We start from the raw sequence: 23,665 nt of genomic DNA on the forward strand, positions 1-23,665 counted from the left end.
ACACTAACGATAACTTTTCGCAAAAGATAAATCTAGTTAAACGGCTGATGAAAATTTTAAACCAACTATAACGGATGCGTTGTAGGTTGTCTGAAGATTTTGACTTCGAGAAAACACGCTGTCCTTTTCTCTACCCAGGCAACGGTTTGCAGTTTAATTGAATTAGTTTTCTCTGTGGTAACTTTAATTTAACCAAAATGGGTTTCGGAAATTTAAAAACTGATGCAGGTCTCACTGCCCTTAATAATTATTTGGCCGATAAAAGCTACATTGAAGGGTAAGTATATAGAGTCATACCGTTTTAATGCCTAACTTGATTTCGTAATTACCCAAAACGAAAATTCGAAGAGTATTGCGCCGTTGCGTGTACTAATGCACAATATGAATACCTAAGTAACAAAGGAAATGAAAAAGTCGAACATTAATGCCTCATAGCTGTATTTACCCCAGTGAATCTTCAAACCGAGTTTTTATTCTTCCAGGTATGTTCCATCCCAAGTTGACGTGGTCGTCTTCGCGGCCATTTCCGCAGCACCAGCATCCAAATTCTGCCATGCGTTGAGATGGTACAACCACATGAAATCCTATCAATGCAAATTTGCCAGGTTGGTTGTTTGTAAATTTTACTTTGATAATCCATGTTCATGTATAAAATAAAAGAGTAAAAATTCACCTATTTGTACTAGGATAACCCCTGTCCTATAACCTCTAAATTGATTTTTTGATCTTCTTTTTACCATGAAGTAGTACTGAAAACTAAAAGTACCAATGTGGCATGACATTTTTTAAAATCCAACTGATTTGTCTTTTATTTCTTTCAGTCTCCCTGGTGTTAAGAAAGCCCTTGAACAATGCGGACCATCAGCTGTCACAAACGGAACAGCAGCTGCAGAAAGTGACGAAGACTCCGATGATGATGTTGATCTCTTCGGATCAGATGAAGAAGAGGAAAGTGAAGCAGATAAGAAGATCAGAGAAGACCGACTTGCTGCGTATGCCGCGAAAAAGAGCAAAAGTTAGTCGAAAATGTGAACTTTGAAGTGTGTTATGCTTTGCATATTTTTTATCAAATTATACTTGTGCTACTGGCCGAGAGTTTTAGTACAAGCAGCGGGGCAGCCAGACGGGGTGTTGGGGTTCGTGAATTCCCTTTTTAAAAAAATACAAAAGAATTTTTTTTAAGAACTTTCTCATATTTTTTTTTCTGGATACACTACTGAGTAGAAGTATGCCATTTCATACACTTAGTGCCCGCTCACATTATACCATGTGTGTAAGTTGTATCTTAAAGTGTTTAACTGTTCCTTGGCAGCTTTTTTGTAAACCGTGTTTTATTTTAGAGCCAGCTCTGATTGCGAAGTCCAACATTATCCTGGATGTTAAACCGTGGGGAGACGACACCGACATGGCAGCAGTTGAAAAATGTGTTCGGGATATTGAAGCTGATGGCTTACTTTGGGGAGCATGTAAGAAATCTTATTGTTTTTCCCGAAATTTTGTGTTTTTTTGTAAAGTAAGATTATGTGTGCTAACACTTGTAGTATATTGATTGTAAAGTTCACACTTCTGTTTTTTCTTTGTTTAAAAAATTTTATAATTGCTTTTCGTTCCAGCTAAATTGGTTGCCATTGGATACGGAATCAAGAAGTTACAAATTTCCTGTGTTGTGGAAGACGATAAGGTATGAATACCCAATGTTTGCCTTTAAATAAAAATCTTTGTATAAAATGCTCTTTGTTTTCGATACAGATCTCCACTGATTTTCTTGATGAAGAAATCACGAAAAACGAAGATTTAGTTCAATCTGTTGACATTGCCGCCTTTAACAAAGTTTAGATTTGTTATAGATTCAATAAAAATCATGTTCCATAAATTACTATGTTGTGTGCATAGGAGTTCATGCTAAACGAGTACTCGATTCTTGATGATATAGTATTGTCGACCACAAAGTTGCATACGTGGTAACTGGTAGGCAGCAACGAGGTGTACGAAACAGAACGTCCCTATTATAACGACTGTCGTTTTCCCGCCTCGCGAGGATAAAGTAAGTTGCATTCGTTTAATGTAGTAACACGCAAATGCAGAACCGTCATTTATTAGTGCACGAGTGGTAAACTTGAAGTGACATAGACCAATCCGATTGTGGTCGTGTGTGCCATTGAGCAAGACAGAAACTTCTCAAACTAAGTGATCCAATACAGTGGTTAACCCGGTCACACAGAAAATGCTCATCTCCAATAAGATACAAACGTGGTAACGCAGAAGCGGGCATAAGGTGTATATTAAACAGACACCGGTGTTATGACGACTCATTTTCCCTCGGCACGCGAAGATAAATAAGTTACGTTTGTTCAAACATAAGAACTTTGTAATGCCGCAAAAACAAAATGAAGACACGGGATCAAATAGTGCTGAGTAAATATAAGATGTACCTTGCATGACACGGTAAGTTGCGCTAATGCTGTCAAACGATTTATAAATTGTTTGAATCAGCGTGATAATTATTTGATAAATATTTGTATGTTCCGACATTTTTTGTTAAAAGCCATGTCAGTTATCTCTGGTAAAAACTGAGCCGATCTAAATGTACGGGCTGATCAGAATGTACGTTGTTGCTATACACAACATTGTTCTTAGCGTATTTAAACATACGTTGCCAAATTAATGTTAGACCTATTGTACACCAAACCGCACTTAACTATTTTTATCTTCAATATCATATGTCAAAGTCAATTTCCGAAAATAGAAATCAAAATTATTTAGGCGTGGTCAACCAAATATCCTTGCCAGTTTGTTTGTCCAAGTGATTGGTGGCCGTTACATGTGACGTCACACTATCGACCTAAACACGACAACGGAGGTTTTTACGATTGTTGTCCGAGAGGATTTTTGTTTGCCAATTTTGTGGATAATGCCAAAGGGATGATAACATATGTTAACATGCTCAATGCCTGATTATTACACTCTACTTGAGCGAATTACTCGCCCAGTAGTAGGATTCACCGACGAGAAGTTTTGTAATTTAAAAAACTTTTCGACCATTTTGACTACTTGATTGATTTCTGTATTTTAGAAATTTAGTTTCAAAAATTCGCATCTTGTTTGTTACACTCAAACGGAAGAATGAAAACGCTTCAGTCAATCAAGGGAAAAGATAGGGACAAGAGGGACAGGTAAAACTCTTCGGTTAACTTCGTGTTATATATTTTTTATATATCTGTTTGTATTTGTTTTATGTGTGTACCCAATGTTGACTGTACAGTGCGCAGTAAACCCGTAACTAATGTGCCAATACACACCGTAACGCAACAGTTTACGGAAATTTCTATTGTTATTCGTCGTATTTATCGGTAATCGTAAAGAATTTATATAGTTATGCTAAAAAAATGGACTGCTATTCCGATAAAATTTTGTTTTGAAGATAACGGGAATCCAAATGAGAAAAACATTGTCTTCTTTCTTATATTGTATAGTAGGCTGGGGTAAGATGGTTACTATTTCATTCTCCTTTTTTTCGTTTAGTATTAAATAAAGAATATTTACATATTCATACAACTGTATAGCATCAATCATCACGACTTTAAAAGAGCGTGATTACCTATTAGAAAAAGACCAGAAAATATGACATGTTTTGTGTCAACGGTATCATCCATATCTTACCCCAAGGTATTATAGAATACTTTTAACATTGTTTTCATCTAAGCTTATTGTGAACAGTAAGGTGGGGAGTATGGAACACCCTTTTATTTTATTTTATTTTCTCGCCATATTTGGTAGTGAACAAAGAACACTCAATGAATTATATAAAATCGTATCCTCACGACTCCTATAGGCTTTGGATATTATGTGCTAAAGGTGTGCCGTCTTTTCCCACCCTATATTCCAGGACCCCGGTTGCTTTAGTGTTTCATATTAATCCACAGATACGAATATTAGGCATACACCTTTTATAGGCTCGCAGCTTATGCATAACTATGCTCCACCACATACTGGTGTAACTATATTCATAACGAAAGGTGCATGTCGTATATGCTGTATCATGCGATATGCATTCTGGTGTATCATACGATACGTATTACAGTACTGTGGCATCTGATAGAAAATATTCGACCTAAGTATACACAAGGATTACCGAGTTTCTTTATATGTGGCTAATATTTAGGACAACATATATACAGAACTCTTTAAGGACAACTGTATTATAGCAACTGTCGTCAAATGTCTTTCCAAAAGGCATATACGCTCACAATGGCAGCAATGACGAGCCTCGAACTCGCATAGGGAGACGCTTTAACAACTGTATCATATCAATTTATAACATTAGTATAGTATAACAGACTATCGCTATTAATTGGGTACGAATTAGTATCTTCTTCAAATTTTATGGTTAAAAATTCAAACCGTTGTCTACGTAACTAGTATTTCTATAGTAGTGTATACTGAAGAAATATTATCGCTGAGTATCAACGCTGTGTCAGTTAACACATTTAATTGGTTTTGTAAAATACAACTATCAAAATAAGCTGTAGGCTACATAACATTGGAGGATAATATGTTGCAGTAATAGTATAATAGAGCTGGTAAACTAACAGAAACAGCGATGATATATAGTTGACTTACTGTCTGGTTTTAAATCGTTCCGTGTCACAACTTGTAAGTCGCCGGCGACACATTGAAATGGTGAAATATACGTTCGCTAGTTGGCGGTAGTAGACAACCGTTCCTATACCACGTAATGGCGCAGTTGAGTTGCAGAGTTGACCGTTACATCTGAAATAAACAGAACATTGATTAGTGTGGACAAAATGATTTTGAGTGTCGATGAAAATTTTGATAAGGTTAATTGACAAAACTCGAACGTCTTTAAATGTGCTTATATAATTTTAATGCAAAGTCATACCCGGAATTTATACAATTAAAAAAAGTATTTTGGGGTGGTCGTTGGTTTAAACGACCGCATTACAACAGGGTTTTTAAAAACGTATATGGGTTAAAATAATATCGGGCGTGGCCGTTTTGTGATTGAACAGCTGGTGGCGTTAACTTTAAAAAGTATTGTAGTTTTTTAGAATAATGTTTACATGTTTATGAAACTGACTTTGTACAAGTGATATTATGCAAGCAAACACTATCTAAAGTTTTTTGATCATTTGACTTTCCATATAGTTTGTTAAGTTACACTGCAAATGCAGTTTGCAAGAGCGCGCAAAATCCGTATTACATTACAACAATTTCTTCTTTTAAAACGCGCGAAACCGCGTTAACTGAATATCGAATGCAGCAGATTGGTTTTAACTTTATTTTTGATTGGCATCGTTCTTTTGCTGGATCGAAATACCTTTTTTCTGCAGCTGTGCGAAATACGTGCAAGTATGCGCGTGAAATTAAGTTTTTTATTTAAACGACCGTTTCTTTCATTGGCATAGCAATGTCATTGTCCTCGTTGTGGCACGGCCAATGACGCAAATGGTTGTGTTTACAGACAGTTTTATATTGATTGAAGGTCCTTAGTTCCTAGCATGCGATAAAGGTAGATACGCCTGATGACCACACCGCGTTACCTGAACAAACATATAGCATGTCATTACACAAGTTTGTCGCCGATGAAAGTTTGCTTTGTCGCCCAATTTAAGAGTTCGTCTCCCGGGTTCGTGCAGCGATTTTTCCATACGATTTTTCTGGAATTTGTCGCAACTTCTTTACCTAATTTTTACAAATGCTATTTCAGTTTGTTTATGTGTAAAATATAAATACAATACTGTGGGGTAAAATGGGACGTTTAGCACATAATATCCTGATCGTGTTTTAAACAATTAACCACGCCTATGAAAGTCGTAAGGAAACGGTTTAAAAAATCCATGAATGCATTTTGTTTATTACCAAATGGGACAAGAAAATAGAATAAAGGTGTCTCATCTTCCTACACCCTTACTATATATATTGCGAAAAAAATGCTCAAAAAATGATACTTTCTCTAGCGTTTGTCATGTATACGTGCCTACTACCTCATGTGTAAAAACGTTGTGTTAACCCCTTAAGAATTTACTGGACTTTTTATTTGCTCTAAGTTGTGCTGACTTGTCATGGAAGATGGACGACTTTATAATTCCATTATATTTTACGCACTCGCGTCACGTTATTGCGCCGCGTCCCCTTAGCAACGTGTCACAACATGAATCAAATAGAAAAGAAAAAGTACTCATACTGATTTAATTACGCGCGATAATGAAGGCATCAAGTTACGCTTTTCGCATCCTTGTTAGCGATTGACAACAGCATGTTTTCTGGGTCGATATATACAGAATTTGGACTTGGTTTTTGGCCTGTGTCGGAATGCGGCCACTGCGCGAGTCGTAAATTTCGCTCTATTCGCTGTTTAACGCCACATGTCATGATTTGTTGGCACTGGAACAACACCATAATGACGTCATAATGGCGCCTTGTTCAAACATAAGATTTACCTTCCAGCAGCAGACAGTGCCATAGCAACTTGAGAGTTACGGGAACAGTTCGAAAATCGAGTGTAATGAGCAACCTGCTATAGTCTCTCGGACAGAGTATTTGAACGTGCAGACCACAAAAGCTCAAACAAAAGCTCAGATTTAACTGGAATTTTCCAGAACATAAGAAGACGTTAACGTCAGTCCTTAATTCTCTTTTCCGACAATGACTTTCAGAGAACCAGTTCAATATTTAAACAGCGTAGCTGTCAGGTTTATTTTTCAATTTCTCTCGATTCAGATTCTCAAAACACAAAAGGAGAAGTTTGCGTAGCCAATATACACCAAGCAAACTGAGGAAATTTGAAGTGGTTTCGCATAACAGCCGATTGTCATTCTTTTTGCGGCATATATTGTTCTTTTGTTATAGGGCTGCGAAATCGCACCACACCGTAGTTAGGAATGTAATTGGCTCTTGAGGATTTGGCCACAAAAAGGCCGCATTTTGAATAAATAAACCCAGCCTAATAACATGATAATACGGTTTAATGAAAACTTGTGGCTCAAAACTTTCAATTGCCACGTCTGTTTTTGCTTTATTCATATTATCAATGTTACAAAACAAATTTCAAAATTACGATTACACAAGATTAGGAATGTAAAACGCAACCCGTTTTGCAGTAGGTGCATATTAAGTATCAAATACATTAACTTAGAAACATTGTTGTTTTACCTGAACTGCTACATACTTATTGGAGCAACAGGTCTTATTTAAACCGAGCAACATGCCAAAAGCAAAGGAAGACACGTAAGATTATTTCGTAATTTGAGTTCGCAATTATTACAATTATTAATTTTATGACACCTTAAGCTTCTAAATACGTTATGTGTTTAATGCATCTGTATGTGTAGAAACGTTTGTTATTTTAATTACTGAAAGTTGCAAATTGTCGATGTGGGTATATATAGTTCAACGGATAAATAGTGTCCTTCAGTCATGGATAGCGACAGCCATAAAAAATGGTTGTCGGTTGTAAAACGGTATTGGAGGCTTTAAAAATGCAGTAAATGAATCCGACATCCGTTCGTTAGCTTCGACCACCTTATTTACAACAGTCCTCAGTTACAAGAAAACTTTTAATGCGTGTGTACATTGAAAAGAAAACGAGGACTGACTACACGAATTCGCCAAAATACCCTTATTTCCAATTGTTTTACTGTTTAAACGTGTGGTTTTGTTGTCATAACCTGTTTGCAAATATATTTACACCACGATTCCTGCAAGTGGGCAGGCCACTTTGTGTATACATCAAACGCATTTTACGCCAAACGAGTGCGTCAGGTTAGGCGGGATGCGTACCTATATATAAGCCAAAAGGATTATCGAATGAATAATTTATCACGTGTGGCCTGTGCAGTTGCGCTGTCCTGTGTAAAAGAGATCAATCTTCTCACTTTTCGGGTGCGTTTGCTTCTCTTTTTGCCGTCCCCAAATATTTGGTATATGCTGTATTGCGCTGGGCTGTGCCCTTGGCAACGGGGTCGTGAAGTTTCGACACGTTTCGGTCGCCCGTTGTGTGAAAATCGTGCGGTCAGTTTGCTTAGGCTTGAATGACGCCGCGGAAGAAGGCGGGAAAAAGAGAACAGAAAAAATCAATTTCTGACGAATTAAAGATCCCGACAGCAGATATCAAATATCAGGTTCACGGCTCCTGGCAGGTTGAACAAATCGGGAGGTCTGTTACCGTGTTCGCGCGTCAGAAAGTGACAGAGATAGAATAGGAATCGTTTTGAAGTTTACTGCTGCATCAAAGATTTATAAACGAGAAATCCCATACGTATTTGTAATGCATTTACAATTGCGAGTTTTAGGACGTATTTGAAAAAAATGACAGCATAGTGAACGCCTCTATTTGGAGTGTTTCATCACGTTCTAGTAGTTTTGGTCAAATAAAGCGACAGAGATTGATGAAAAAATCATCCGACGCACGTAACAGGGATGGGTAATTTGTTAGATCCGGAGTCCAGATGTGAACCAGCAGGTGTTTGCGTGTGTCAAACTTTCGAATTTATCGTTGATGAGTAAAGAGTTTAACATTGGTAGCGCCCGCTGTACCCACTTGGCCCGACGCAAAAAAAAAACTCGGATCTGAATAAATTAGTCATGCTCTTCAATACCACAAACAGTACTCTTAAGAACTTGAGCGAGTTTCTTTCAGTCAACACTTCAACGATTTTGTTTTGCACCTCAGGATTTTGTCTGGTTTGGAGTGTCTTAGCTTAATTTATATGTAAAGGATTATATAGGCAACTACACTTTAGAAAACGATGTCTGGAGAATCGTAAGTAAATTAGTTTGTTTTAATCGTATTTAAAAAGTGTTAACACAACAGCGTCAGATAAACTCACGATTCGTGAAGACGTCCGTTTTCAAGATCCGGTTACTATGTTTTTGTTTAACAAAGCGGTTGGTGTGAATGAAAATGTTGTAACTGAATAGGCCACATTTTCTGAACACAACTTACACGTGTAATTTTAGGCCAATATTCCGCGCGTATCAAGCTATTTTGTTAAATTGATGGTTACGAGTCAAAACGATATTAGTTGTCATGTTCACCAATACGTCGACACTTATCGACCTAGTTCGGATAAAGTAACCGCTTTGCTCTGTAGAAGTTGACCTTTTTAGTTTAAACCAACATACGTAACCGTTGTTGTTAAACGCACTATGACTCTATGGTTAAACGGGCACTGTCGATTTCAATTTGAAAAGACCGAACCTCTTTTACACCCAACGGTTTGATAAGCCGTTTAGGATTGCGAAGAGAACGCTCACACGCGAAAATGCGTTTACGTTTACTACATATTTACTTTCAACAATAGAAAATCTAAACCACTCGGCCTTTAGTTTGGCTTCTCAATTCTCAAGTCTATTTTTTAAAAAATCGACTATATATAAAATTTCTATGATAATGATTACCGCGTAAATTTTGTTGCTATGGTTTTTGTTTACAAACTTCATGCTCGGCTGCGCAATCCCGTTTTTTTGCTTTTCCTTCGTTCTTGTTACGCAAAAGCCAAACTTAGTAAGCAAACTATTTAGGAGAAAGCGCTTCGTGTATCAGATTTCGCACGTTACCCTCGACATAGTGTAGATTTCAGTGACACACGATGATCTATTTACGTCAAAAAGACGTTGTTTTGGTATCGGTCACCATATTTTGACACCTAAAAAATTGACAGTACTGAGATAAATGAGTTTGGTAGCGAAAAAACGCGGTGAATCGTAAGTGTTTACATCGTTTTTGTCTGCTTTACATTTTTAAACATAATTCTGGAGCAAAAATACACACAAAACTGACGTTGTTTTTGTTTGTATATTATGATTTGTAGTTGTTGAACCTATAATCTTCGTCTGACTTTTTAATTTATACTATTTCATATTCACAGGGTCAAGGTCGCTGTCCGAGTGCGGCCCTTCAATCAAAGGTAATATATGTTTAAAATATTTTTTAAACTGTGCGTTTTAAAAGTGGATTTGCATTTTAGAAATATTTCGTGTTGGTAAAAAATTATTCATTAAAAAATTATTTTTCTTCTGTTTTCAGAGAAAAGGACAGGGGCGCAAAATGTGTCATCGAAATGAAAGGACCAACTACTTACATACAAAACCCTGAAACTCCAAGTAAAAAAAACTTAAATAATTCTTAAAGTTAATTTTTTAATTCTTGTTGCTTTAATGCGGCATTTTTACCTTACCATTTGATACTGTTAACAATACTGACCAAAGTTTAATGTTTTAGATGAAGACCCAAAAATGTTCGGATTTGACTATTCTTATTGGTAAGTTTTTTATTTTACACTGGTGTATATACAGGCTTACGTTTTTCAATTATTTTCAAACTCTTATTTATTTTGCATAAATTGAATTTGTTGTAGTCATTCAAAAGACAATTTAAATTGTGTTTGGCTTGGATATTGAATTACCATTCACTTAATCCTAACAATGTTAATTGCTTAGCAATATGATATCTCTGTTCTTGAGTTTCAAACAAACAATGTCAATAACAGGTCACATGACGGATTTGCAGACGAGGACGGCGTTCTGGTCGCTAAAAATGACAAATACGCAACACAAAGAAAAGTTTTTGACAACCTTGGTCAAGGAGTGTTGGACAATGCTTTCGAAGGTTTGTATTTACACCAAACAATATTTAAACTTTTAAATTTGTCTCAAAGGTTTATGGTCCGTGTTTAGCTTTGTTTAATAATTAAATACAAATTAACATATAAAAACAGTCGTTAATTTCTCTCTTATCTTTCCCGTTTGATATTAGTACAAGCCATGTTCAAATGCCGCAGTTTATTTTATGCCACAGTGTATTTTTCCGCCTTACAGATGTTAATAATGAAATATGAACTCTCCCATATTTATACGGCCCCCTCTAAGACTTAAACAAATACAGAAAAATGGAGTGGAAAATTAAAAACCTTTTGTCACTGTGGCACAGTTTAAGTCCAGAAATCAATTCCACCCAAGTGACCTGTGTTTGCCTTTTTCCTGACCTTTTTATTGCTGCTCAAAGATATGGAAACAAACTATGCGAGATATGTTGCGTATGTTTGCAGTGCAGGCATTAAATTTAGTTTGTGCTATGATTCTAAAGCATAAGAAATGTTTAACATTTTTTGCCGTCGGTACCTTGTCTGTTACATCAATTTGAGTTATGTGGCTTACTGTCCTTGCTTTCTGTTTCAGGTTACAACTGCTCCCTGTTTGCGTACGGCCAGACAGGATCCGGTAAATCATTTTCCATGGTCGGTTACGGGAAAAACAGGTGACCTGGCTGTAAACTTTGAACGCCGATTTTAACCACTCATTCAGTTTGCATTGATCTAAAACTTTGTGGCAAAATAAACTCGAGTCCAATGTCATGTCACTTTGCTTTACAATCCATCATTAACCTTATGTATTGCAGGGGTATCGTGCCGATCACATGCGATGAGCTTTTCCAAGCAATTAACAAAAGTTCGGATGGCACGGTAAGGCGAAGATGACTAAGCAAATTTGTTTCTTTGTTATCGTACAAAAAGACAACCTGGTTTTGATGTCGTGCATATAACAAAGCCAGATAAAAAATCTATTATTAGACAATTGGAGTCGCCATACGCCCTGTGTAAACGCGAAACGCCTCGATTGTCCAGCACACCTTTGTTATTCAATGTTTGTTCGTGTCTACACAATTGTATTCATGTTTGGGTGTCTTCACATTAAACCCTTATGACACTCACTTGGTTACTAACCATAACTAAAGCGTTAAAACATCCCTACCAAGGTTGCACTGTTTAACAGTAAAACGTTAGATTATTTAAAAAAAACAAAGTTAGACATATTGGAAAGCAGTTATCAATGAAAACATTAAATGAACTTGCACTATTATACTTGATTTTTAAAAGACAATAGTCTTACAACATTATTGCGCAACCCCTATTTTATATAATTGACAATTTGTGGTTATGGTTCTCTATTTTACAACCAAGCATTAAAATACTTTACTGTTTCATGCGTTGAGGTTTCCAATGTTTTATCATCAATCACTCACAAAGTTACATATGTGGTAACTTGTGTGCGGGTACAAGGTGTATGAAACGGAACACTGGTGTTATAAGGATGGATTGCCCCACCATGCAAGATTAAATTAAAAACATAGATTCAGAGTCTTGTTTTGTATATTATACCCAGGCTTCAATATATTACTTTACAGAAATTTGAAGTTACATTCTCCATGTTGGAAATCTACAATGAACAAGTTCGTGACTTGCTGACAAAGGACAATCCTAAGGGAGGTCTTAACGTTCGACAAAACCCAAAACTTGGGTTATTTTACGTTGAAAAGTTAAAGAAAGTTGCCGTTGGGAGTTATAATGAGATTGAACGCAGAATGGAAGAAGGTTTTTATCCTATGTCTTGTTTAAAACAACTGGAGTTCTTATTTCATAATTCATGTCATTATGAAAGTGTTCCATATGCAAATTAAATAGAAGCCTGAATTCCAAAAGTTTAACCCACTCACATTCAAAGAAAAATTTAAATATGGGTTATAGGGCACACCCATGTTATAACCACTATCATTGCCAGCCACGCTGAGATAATATATGTTTCATTGTTCATTCAAGAAACAGCACGCAATGCTTATCTGTTCAGTTCACTTCTGTACAATGAATGTGTAACTTGCTTTATCTTCGCGTGGCTGGAAAATGACAGTCGTTATAACACTGGTGTTCTGTTTTAAACACCTTGTGCCAGCTTACAAGTTACTAAGTCTGTAACTTTGTGGGTGATTATTTTTTTTTGTTTTTATGTATAACTGATGATTTGGACAACCCATTAGTGACCGCTGGGTTGAAGCAACTGCTGTTAAATATCTTTGCCAATTGCCACATACGCCCACAACAATACAGTCTTTTCTCAGGTACTGCTAACAGAACAGTAGCCTCCACACAAATGAATGCTACCAGCTCACGTGCTCACACAGTTGTAACCATTACTTTTGACCAAATCATGAAGAATGAAGCCGGTCAAGAAACAAAGAAGAGCTCAAGCATAAACCTTGTGGATCTGGCTGGTAAAAAAATTTGTTCTTTAAAATTGTTCTAAAACGAATTTAAAATTGTTCTAAAACGAAACAGCCATATTTTAAGAGTTTAATCGCTCTTTTAAGTAGGATCATAAAAAAACGTGATCATAAATTTTTCTCAGTCGATTTAGAGGACTTCACCTTGAAGCAGATTATTTTTAGTTGAAAAACATGTTGTTGGGTGTATGCTGCCCTAGTCTAACACTGTTAACTGTACTACCAGTGTGTGTTTCACTGAGACAGTGCAAACAATAATTACCACATTAATTTTAGGTTCGGAAAGAGCTGACAGCACAGGAGCCACAGGCGATCGATTGAAAGAGGGGGCCAATATCAACAGGTCTCTGTCTGCCCTTGGAAACGTCATTTCTGTAAGTGAACCTGCTAAGTTCAATCACTGATTTAGTGTATTTTACTTTGTTTTGTTTAGTTTATTCACTACAACTTTAGAATCTTTTTGTTTAAAACTGCATCTTTTTGTAAATGCATTAAATGAATGTATTCAATATTTACATTGTGTCCACCACACAGGCATTGGCTGATTTATCTCTTGGCAAGAAAAAGATAGTTGTCCCATACAGAGACTCAGTGCTCACTAAACTCCTCATGAGTGCTCTGGGTGGAAACTCGAAGACGATCATGATTGCTGCTCTTTCACCTGCTGATATCAATTATGATGAAACACTTTCAACTTTAAGGTTGTTTATATTAAGTATTTAAAATCTGGAACCTGTTTTAATGACTGTAATTGTGTAAATAGTTTTAAACAGTCTGGTTAAGTTGTAATTGTCAATGCAAACATCTTGTTAAGTATGCTGCAAAGACTGCACCCTTTAAGGACTTGTGACTTGTGTTTAGTTAGGAATTCTACAAGGACCTATATGATAGTTTTACATTTAAAACAAGATGCAATATAGGCCAGGTTACAATTCTAATTCCTTTTTTCATGATAATAACTTGAAATTCCAGATATGCTGATCGTGCAAAAAAGATTAAGAACAAAGCTGTGGTGAACGAGAATCCCATTGATAAATTGATCCGAGAGCTGAGAGAGGAAAATGAGAGGTTGAAGAAGGCAGCAGGAGGAGTTCTTCCAATGCAGTCTCAAGCTGGGATGAGTCCAGAAGGTAAAACGGTTTTACATCTTGCTTCTTAAAAAGACACTCCAATTGAAATTTAAAGGGAAAGCAAAAAAGATTATATTTTAGGTTGTTTCTTTTTTAAAAAACATTTTTTACGACTATAGTTTTGGTTGTTGTTTTTTTCATTCTTTTTGTTATCAATTCTTAGTTTGTTTAATATAAAAATATTTTATTTGTTGCAGAAATTGAAGAGATGAGGAGAAAAATGCAGGAGGAGATCCGAGCTCAGTTGCTTGAAAATCAGGAACAAATGAAGGATCTCGACTGGGATGCAAAACTAGCAGAGGTAAAACAATGACAAAATGATGAAGTATTACAGTTTTTTTAAACCCTTTTTTATCAGTATTTACAGTTAAACTGCTTTCTGCAAAACAGAAATCTGTAAAGTAATTGTAAAACTTGCAGCCTATTACTTATGACCTTTATCAGCTTTTTAAAGAATTAAAAGTTTTTTATATTTTTTTTTTGGTAGAAATAGGTTGTAGATAATTTGTTTCTCTTCTTAGTCGAGAAAAGAGGATGCTCAATTGAGTAAGGATCATGGTCCAGCTAAGATGACAGTTCCTCACTTTGTAAACTTGAATGAGGACCCCATGCTCTCGGGAGTCATCAAGCATCCACTGGTGGAAGGAAAAGAGACTTTGATTGGAAGAAAAGATGCAGAAATCACTCCCCACATTATTTTGACTGGCTTAAGGTGAATATAAAATTTCCAACATAAAACCCAATGTTTTAGGTGAAAGAAGAAATAATTGGCCAGTAATAATTACAACATGGTCATTCTAATGTGACGATGTATTGCTTGACACTTTTAAAGTGTTTTTTAAAAAGTTATTAGGAAATAACCTAAATAAGTGCAGTGTTCCGATAATTGTATATGCCAATCTTTCATGCCAATATTTTAACATATCTATCCCACACACCAGCATACAAAAGCAGCACGCCTCTATCATGTTTGATAACGAAGAGATCGTGATCAAACCAGCGAGCAATGGAGCAAGAATCAAGGTCAATGGAGCTCCTTTAACAGGAGAGAGGAAACTGGAACATCATGACAGGGTTTTGCTTGGTAAGAATATTTATTTTCGGCTAAAAATTAGAAAAAAATACTCTCTTTTTTATCATATCCATGTAGTATTTCCTTTTTCTATCATTTTCCAAGCATTCTGTTCCTCGCGGGTGAGATCCTGCAGTGTGGCAGGTTATGGGGTCTAATAGTTTAGAGTTGCCTCATTACATTACTGACCACTAGATTGTAGCAACTTCTGTTCAGTGTCTTACTCAAAGCTACTAACATTATCGGTATTTTTATAAATCATTGAATACGGTATCCATTAGTTAAGATGCAAGTACTAACTACTGACCTATGGTGATGGTCTTAAAACTTTGCATTTTTCAGCATATGGTAAACATACACTGCATAACAGGTTCCAATCATCTTTATGTATTCATCAACCCTCTCAAGCCTGATCTACCAGAAGGAACACCTGAGTCTATTGACTGGGACTTTGCACAGAAGGAATTGGCTGAACAGAGTGGATTTTCAACACAAAATTCTGGCATGTCAAAAGGTGACTTTTAGTTGTTTTTACAAGTATTGTATCTGACTTAATAAGTCCAAAACATTAGATATGACATCTAAAATTCCCAATGTAAAATTTTAACTGCTGGATTTCTTCAAAATGGGATTATCAAATTTTATCAACCAAATTCGTAATGGGGGAATCAAGTTTTGTGACATTCTCAACTTGCTAATGTCAAACAAATTCGTGTTCCACAATGTAAAATAAAATATTCGTTAATTACAAGTTTGATGGTTGTTTATTTTCACACAGACCAGCAACGAGCACAAGAGCAAGTGCTTGAGCTTCTCCCCATGGTGAGTGAAGTTAACGCAGTATCAGAGGAACTAAACAAGTATCGACATTTCGAACTGGTTCTCATATCTGGAGGTTACCAGGAGGATAAAGACAAAGGAACCAAGTAAGAACTGAGTAATTGAATTGAATTGGATTTTTAATTAAAGTTGAAATTAAATTAATATTGTGTTATGTCATGGCTACCACAGATATCTCTGGAGATATTTCTGGTAGGGCGTAGTTATCCATGGTGTTATTGGAGGACTGTATAGTTTGGGCAACCCTGGATTGCGCATGCACAAACATAGTCACATACTCAAAGCTAAATAATGTCTGTGGTGCAGTTCTTCTATACCGGTGGCAGAGATGACTGAACACTTGCATTTTAACTATTATATTAGATTGGGCTTTCTGCTGCAACCATTGTAGGTGTAAGTGTCCTTAGGCAAAAGTTAAATACTCCAATCCAGTTTTTAATATTGACTTTTGTCAGCCATACAGTAAAAAAACATAGGCAAAAGAAAAACTGCCCACGAATTGTGTGAAAAATTGTTTGTATAAAAACTAAATAGCGACTTGTTTACATCATGTAGGCACAGTTCCTTTCTCTTGTTTTATATTTTGTCTGTTTTGTACCAGAGTGATGGTGCAAGTTAAGAATTTGTTGAACAACAACATCTGGATGTGGGAACGAGGAAAGTTCATGAACCGTCGTTATATTATTCAGGTAAAACCACCTAGCTATGAAAGTATGTACCGCAATGAACTTTTCCACCCTTTTAAAGGTACCTTGAGATATGATTGTAAAACGGCTTTTAAATATAATTGTAAAAATGACGTTTAAATATGATTGTAAATACGCCTTTATAAAACAGCAAATCTGAGTGTTCAATTCTCCAATGTCTTTTGACTCTTTTCCATTGTTTTCTGTTTATTTTTCACCATTTATAGAAGCTGTGTCATGTTTTAACAACCCAATAAAAGCACGTATGAACCTTTCCTGGCACCAGTTTTACAAATTACAGGAAAATGACAGTTCCACCTCGAAATGAAATTTTAACAATCCTAAATTGAATTGCGCAAGACACTTCAATATTTTGCTTACTTACTGCCAACGGAAATTGATTTTTTATTTGCATTCGGATATTTGCTCAAGGCTTTAACAGACAATTTGTTCAATATTAAAACCTTTGTCTACAGGAACTCTACCAGCAATATATTGATGGAGACGACAGTTACAAGAACATAGAGCAAGACAAAGATCCGTTCTTTGATCCTCCGGAAGATGTGATGTTGGGAACAGCCAACGTCTTCCTCCAATCTCTCTCTTATGCTCTTGACTTTGACGACAAACTTGCGATAACTGACTATAAGGTTTGTACATCCAAAAAGTTACAAGCGTGCTAGCTCATTAGGAGCATAAGCTGTATTAACGTGACATTAAATATTAGTGGAATGAGCTGTATTAAATATTAGGAAAATATTAAGGGCATGAGGTCTAGAAATCTAGAAAATATTAGGGGCATGAGCTGTATTATCTTGGCCATGCACATTGAAAAAAAATTACATTGTTTCATGCATTTGTCTTTCATATATGTATAATAGTAATGGGGCAATCATACATATATGTTTGGCTTTTATGTTTGTATCGAAATCACACGATACAACATTTTCACACAGTGATTTTAGACAATTTTTATTGATGTTTCCATAGGGCCAAGAAGAAGGAATGTTGACAGTAGCTGTCACTCCTTGTCTTCCTAATGGAAGATCCTTGGATGAGGAAAGCTTCATTGAAGATCCATCAGATTTACTGGGGAAGCCATACCACTTCAAGGTGTGTGGAAACATACTTTTTCATTAACTTTAATTTTAGTTTTATTTGCAAAGTCAAATGTTACTAAAACACATCGCCACTAAAAGAGAATACACATCAGGACCATTGTTGGTGTATGTGTCCTTGGACAATATACCTAACAAAAATTTCGCCCATCCAGTGGTTCTATATAGGTTGTCTAAATTGTCAACCATACACTAAGAGAAAAAACTTTATCACCCATTAAGTTACATGTGGTGTCGATGCCCCGCCATGTATTGTGGCCATTTATGTTGCTGGCAACTGAGACATAAGATAATGCACTTGCATGTTTACACTGGCATTTTTATGCAGATCACCATCAGGAATTGTGAAATTAACAATTCACGATACAGCAAGGGTGTGTATGTGAGACATAAAACACTGGGTGATAAGGACCCAATAAAAACCAAGGTTGTTGAGGTAAAGTACTTCATTTTTGTTTAAACTAAAGCTAAGTTTTAACTAAATCACAAAAATATAATTTTTTCATTTTTTATCGGTTTGGTGTGCAGAAACTTTTTTGTTTGTTTACAAGTTTTTATTTCACATACAGGATACCTTGTCGCCAGAGTTTAATTACAGTCGTATTATTACAATTCCATCTGTGAACCAAGAACATCTTGACTACTTTGAATCTCAGTCCATAACTTTCTTTGTTCATGGATGTCAAGTTGACACACCACCGGTGGCTAGCGTCAAGAAACTGACCACAAAGGTAAGAACTCTTACTAAATATACAAATTCTTATACTAGCTGCAATTATGGCCAACTATAGCAGATCAGGTATCATACTACATGCTGACTTAGCTGGACATTACTACCTTTTGGAATATAGCACATATTAAACATTGTATATGAATAAGGTCCTATGCTGTGGTATACTATGGAACTGCGGATTTCTGCCAGATTTAGCATATTTCCCCAGCATGGGCATAGATTAAAGCTAATATGTTAAAAGCAAAAATCCACTTTTCAAAACACCAAGGTCAAGGAAAATTATTTTTAACATTAGATCGGGTATTAAAAAACCAACCTTAACAGGAATTAAGAGAGATGGACGGACAGATGACAGCTCCAATGTTACGACGCAGAAACACACTGGTGGCTTCTAACATGGCAGTTGACTCGCAACTTAAATCAGAGATCCACACTTTACAAAGGAAGTATGATCGTCTTGAGAAGAAAGAAAAGCGAATTCAGGTATATACTGGCCATATTTACTCAATGCTGGTTTCAAAGGATAAAAACATGGCTTTTTTACTATAGGCCTGTAAAATATTCACTTAGAGTTTATGGTTTGGTTAAATTAAACAGTGTTTTGTACAAAAGCATCAATTTGAGTTAAACCCACCGTCTAGACCTATTTCTTCAAGTCAAATACAGAACAAAACAATTTGCTGGTTGTTTGCGTCATCTTACACTGAATAACAAGTCCGTAACAAAAGAGAATTCATGTTTGCCTTGTGACGTTGGAACAAAAATAGAAGGCTTATATTTCAATAGCAACTAATGAATAATCGTAAGAATAATAAACTTAAATACCGTCTCGTCTGTTGTTTATTTCAATACTTGTCCAATTTTACAAGAAATTGATGTTTTACGAGAAATTAATATGTCTACATTCCTTTGAATGCTATATGACAATTGTGTTTTACAAGTTGAATATAAGACCTCAATTTTCTGGACCTGTACTTAATTCAAAAAATCACTTAACAAAAACTTGTTTTATGTTCATTAAGTAAACAGACTTTACTTTTACAGATACAACCCATAATTTAGTAACATAACTAACCTCTATTCCATGTAAAATATATAAGAGGCAAGGTCAAATAGCATGATATGGGTACATATTTGAAGGCCAACAAAACAGAATTTTAGCCAATTGAATGTATGTATGTATGTAACTTGCTTTTTCCTCGCGTGGCTGGAAAACGACACTAGTTATAATTAACTAACGCAATTTAATTATTTTATTAAATGCAGGAATTATGTCGTCAATGGTCAGATAAATCCCCAGAAGAACAAGACTTTGAAAAGTTCATGAATTCCATTAAAGCTGTAGCTTTCAGTTCAGGAAATAAACTCAAAAGCAGAGTCCAGCTTGTAAACCATGTAAGTTTTTTTGTAATTTCCCATTAACAACTTTGACCATAAAAATCATAGCAGTAGTTTGTAATGTATTTTAAATAACTATTAGCTTATATGATTTTACTTAGGCTTTGATAGAGAATAGTTGTATTTAAGTAGAAATACATTTTAGAGTAACAGTTTGCTGTTTTGCAGTTTCTTTATTTCAGGTGATTTTTTGTAGGATTTGTTTTGTCAAATTACTGTTAAACATGCTTAGCTTAGCTGTAACTAGTATGGAATAACTTTGATGTATTGGTATCTAATTATAAATAAAGGTTTACTTGATTATTTTGGACCACGATGTAGATTAATGTGTGTGGACGACTTTTTTTACCAGCTGGATTATTTTCGGCTTGGTTTAACTTTTCTTTATCTACCAGTTGATCAGAGCTCAGAAATTCGTGCGAGAAAATAGAGATGTAAGGCAACATGTAGTTAGTGCATATTGTTGGTGGTTTGACGTTTGCTCGTGTCATTAACATTTCGCTAACTAATCGCACGCGACTAATCCACGGCGAGACTGAATTGCAGATGCATGGTCTCGCGAGCGCCGCAAGGGGAGTTCGGTAGGCGGCATTTGCTACTGCGCGGTCCGTTGGGTGGCGGTATAGAGGGTGTGGGGAGCGTGGCTTAAATATTGTCTCTGGCGCAGAGAGACTCGGACGCGTTCAGCGTCTACAGCTTTGAGGTGACGCCGGAAATGAAGTTCATATCCGGGCTCTCCGAGGACCCGATCCAAGAGGAGGAAGAGGTCTCGAACGAGTCCGGGAGCAGAAGGGGGTCCTCACCGAAGAAGGATCACGACACGACATCGAAAGATGCAAAGCAGTCCAACGGCTCCCCGAAAAGGAAGTCGCAGAGCGATAAAGACTCGCCGCAAAAGCATTCGAACGGGAAAGAAAAAGTAAGAGCGATGGGCGGTGTCGTAATCACAAACACCATGGCTACCCGAGCAACGTCACAATCATCATTGTTACATCACACCTGCAGTTTGCTCACGTACGCTTCGGTGTGGACATGGTGTTGGTTTCATTTGCAATCAACAAAAATGCCTCCCAAATTTCGACCGGTGTTTTGTTTCTTGCAAGCATGTCTTTGTCACCACAGCATCATTGTCGTTTTCCAAAGCATGATTCATCATACATTGCATGACCCTTCATATACTTTTGCTTACATATCTTTAATACTCTAGCGGTCACCCAAAACAACAGCAAACTCAAGCAAACCTTTAATTATTTATTCCTAATGCACTTTCCGGTCGACTTATCTGTCCATCTGCAACGCCTTCTATACATAATTACCTCAGCCTTGGTTTTACGAATTTACGCAATGAAGCAATTTCGGTACCATAATATGTTTGTCTCTAAAACAGAACAACAGTTCTGAGTAATTGTTTGTTTTGCAATTTCAAGATAAATCGTTTCTATTTTATGAAAAAATGTCTATTTCAATTTTTTTGTTTTAATTTGAAAAATTGTCTAAATTATTGTAATTGTCTATTTAACGACGTACAAGATAAATCGTTCCGTCGTGATTTTTTACATCGGTTTCGGTCGTTAATTTTTATTAAGCATAGTTTGGTATATACGTAATGGTAATACACAAAGCACTGTACATATAGTTTAGCATGCTATCAGTATTATTCCAATTTACGCGTCACATTAACCTTGAAATTACGGCAGCGAAATGCAGTAAGTCACACACAAGTTATATACCACACCACAATGCACGCAACCATATCTCACAATGATGCTGTGTGGCCTTGACACCGCCATTCACTCTTTACTTCTTATACGCGCTGTCTGGAATACATATACACGCCCCTTTTATGCCACCCAAGCTCCCCTGGCAATATTACTGCCTAATTTACTTTCACCTAATATCGTAAAGTAGCATCTCATTTAGCTGTTTGTTCTTGCATGCTTATATGTCATATTATGTGTTGTAATTTTGTGAATACTAACTTATAGAGTACAATATTTATAGTAGTGTGGGGGGAGATGGGACATCTTTAGCACATTATATCCAAATATCCTAATCGTGAAAAACGGTCTATGGTAGTCGTGAAGATACGTTTTATAATTTTATGAATGTTCTTTGTTTACTACAAAAGAAAATAGAATAAAAAGGTGTCCTATCTTCCCCCACCCTACTATATATGCTGTATTCATTTTTAGCTGTGGTTTTAATCCTTTGTTACTCATTACATAGCAATTACTCAACGATCAAACTCCTAGAGTTTAAACAGTTTTATGTTACATTTGATTATTACCTTCAATCATTCAATATAATTCGAAATTTGCTCTTGGGCAATTAACCAACAATAGTAACCTTCATTCCAAGTAGTTTACCACACTTTTCTATATTTATGTTTAGCTACAAGTAAAAAAAATAGAGATAATTGGCATATAGTACTGTGGGGTAGGACGGGATACCGTTAACACCTAAATCCTATATTTCCTAATCGTGTTTTAAACATTTAACAACGCTCTTTAAGAGTCGCGGGGCTACGGTTCTATAAACATTCCTTGTTTACCATCAAATGGGACAAGAAAATAGAATAAAAAATGTCCCATTTTACCCCAACCTACTATATGTACAGCTAAAAACAAAATGGAACACCGGGTAATTGGTTCATGCCTATTTTTTCGACAAATTAAGTCTGTAATGTTATTTTCGACAGCTGGTGCAAGCCACAAAACCTGCAGCAAGTGAAAACGGTCGTCCTTCTCCGACATCTAGCGGCAACAGCGCCAAGGAATCGAAGACATGTATCATAATGTGAAGCCCCCAACGTTATGAGGCTCTAACACTGTGCAATAGAGCGGATATTTCGCCAGTTACGCAGCGCATGTATTCCGTAGCAGTAGCTATACCATGGCACAGTCCGAAATCGCACACTCACTGTACATATCAACAAAAGTTCATTTCTTTGATTTTTTTATCGCTTGTCTATCCCATCCGTATTCTTGGACCTTATTCCCGAAGGTCACACTTTTGGCCGATACTTAAGGTGTCCTTACTGCTTTTAAATAAGTTCTATAAATATCGTTTTTTTCTCATACCGTACACGCACTACAGTTCGTGTTTTTTACTGTGTGCCTTTTAATCTCGAGCTGCGTTTATATTATCTCGATAATCAAGGATATTAGCCTTTTTTATATTTATTTCGTCCATTTCACCGCTTTTGCACTTACGAACCGCACGTACAGCAACTTTGTCGAATTTATACAGTTAACCGATCAGGATTACAGTAACGATGCAATAATTCGTGTTTGGTGGTGAAATCAGTCTTCAATTTTGAGTAATTTAGGTTACGAAGGCGCCATGCTAAATTTCACACGCTGTCATGTTTCTATTTGTACGATACTACTGTTCATGCGTTTCCAAGCCAATAGTGCCCCTGAGGTATGTGGCCACAATTTTCTCTTGTACTATTTTCGCGTAACATCATAATTTATGTACGAATCGAATGACCCGTAGACACTGTTAATCCCTGCGCACTGTACGCATACCATTTTCTGTATCACCCAAATAAATGAAACCTTATTTTGGTACCGAGCGATCTATGTTCAGAACGTCGAAGGGTATACTTTGT

The 23,665-nt window shown here is 36.3% G+C and overlaps 2 protein-coding genes across 8 annotated transcripts; both read left to right on the plus strand.

The window, feature by feature from the left end:
* The first annotated feature begins 101 nt into the window (after window positions 1-101).
* Window positions 102-1,876, plus strand: LOC100176941 (elongation factor 1-beta-like). Its single transcript, XM_002122782.5, has 6 exons — window positions 102-277; window positions 483-605; window positions 822-1,015; window positions 1,341-1,466; window positions 1,614-1,681; window positions 1,750-1,876. The coding sequence occupies exons 1-6, from the start codon at window positions 198-200 to the stop codon at window positions 1,834-1,836; spliced, it is 678 nt and encodes a 225-aa protein (XP_002122818.1). The 5' UTR covers window positions 102-197; the 3' UTR covers window positions 1,837-1,876.
* Window positions 1,877-3,105: 1,229 nt separating this feature from the next.
* On the plus strand, window positions 3,106-23,624 carry LOC100182352 (kinesin-like protein KIF28P). Of its 7 annotated transcripts, none has more exons than XM_026833649.1 (26): window positions 3,108-3,173; window positions 9,891-9,929; window positions 10,049-10,125; window positions 10,244-10,283; window positions 10,512-10,630; window positions 11,200-11,278; window positions 11,420-11,483; window positions 12,206-12,392; window positions 12,914-13,066; window positions 13,352-13,449; window positions 13,610-13,776; window positions 14,048-14,205; window positions 14,403-14,506; window positions 14,727-14,917; window positions 15,147-15,289; window positions 15,648-15,791; window positions 16,056-16,203; window positions 16,719-16,806; window positions 17,280-17,453; window positions 17,794-17,916; window positions 18,250-18,357; window positions 18,491-18,652; window positions 18,979-19,137; window positions 19,921-20,049; window positions 20,448-20,486; window positions 22,751-23,624. In XM_026833649.1, the coding sequence occupies exons 1-26, from the start codon at window positions 3,124-3,126 to the stop codon at window positions 22,850-22,852; spliced, it is 3,045 nt and encodes a 1,014-aa protein (XP_026689450.1). In that variant the 5' UTR covers window positions 3,108-3,123; the 3' UTR covers window positions 22,853-23,624. The 7 variants fall into 7 exon arrangements, with proteins under 7 accessions (XP_026689445.1, XP_026689450.1, XP_026689451.1 ...); XM_026833648.1 differs by lacking the exon at window positions 20,448-20,486 and adding an exon at window positions 20,720-20,971 and having other exon boundaries at window positions 3,109-3,173; XM_026833644.1 differs by lacking the exons at window positions 20,448-20,486; window positions 22,751-23,624 and adding an exon at window positions 20,720-22,097 and having other exon boundaries at window positions 3,106-3,173.
* The last annotated feature ends 41 nt before the right edge of the window (window positions 23,625-23,665 follow it).

Source organism: Ciona intestinalis, chromosome 3, assembly GCF_000224145.3.
Source record: "Ciona intestinalis chromosome 3, KH, whole genome shotgun sequence".
Classification (NCBI taxonomy): domain Eukaryota; kingdom Metazoa; phylum Chordata; class Ascidiacea; order Phlebobranchia; family Cionidae; genus Ciona; species Ciona intestinalis.

Bases quoted from the DNA above. Each gene is read 5' to 3' on its own strand.
- LOC100176941 (XM_002122782.5), top strand. From the start codon at position 198: ATGGGTTTCGGAAATTTAAAAACTGATGCAGGTCTCACTGCCCTTAAT. The intron at 278-482 runs GTAAGTATATAG...TTATTCTTCCAG, and splicing joins GATAAAAGCTACATTGAAGG to GTATGTTCCATCCCAAGTTG. The intron at 1,467-1,613 runs GTAAGAAATCTT...TTTTCGTTCCAG, and splicing joins TGGCTTACTTTGGGGAGCAT to CTAAATTGGTTGCCATTGGA.
- LOC100182352 (XM_026833644.1), top strand. From the start codon at position 3,124: ATGAAAACGCTTCAGTCAATCAAGGGAAAAGATAGGGACAAGAGGGAC. The intron at 17,454-17,793 runs GTTTGTACATCC...ATGTTTCCATAG, and splicing joins TTGCGATAACTGACTATAAG to GGCCAAGAAGAAGGAATGTT. The intron at 17,917-18,249 runs GTGTGTGGAAAC...ATTTTTATGCAG, and splicing joins GGAAGCCATACCACTTCAAG to ATCACCATCAGGAATTGTGA.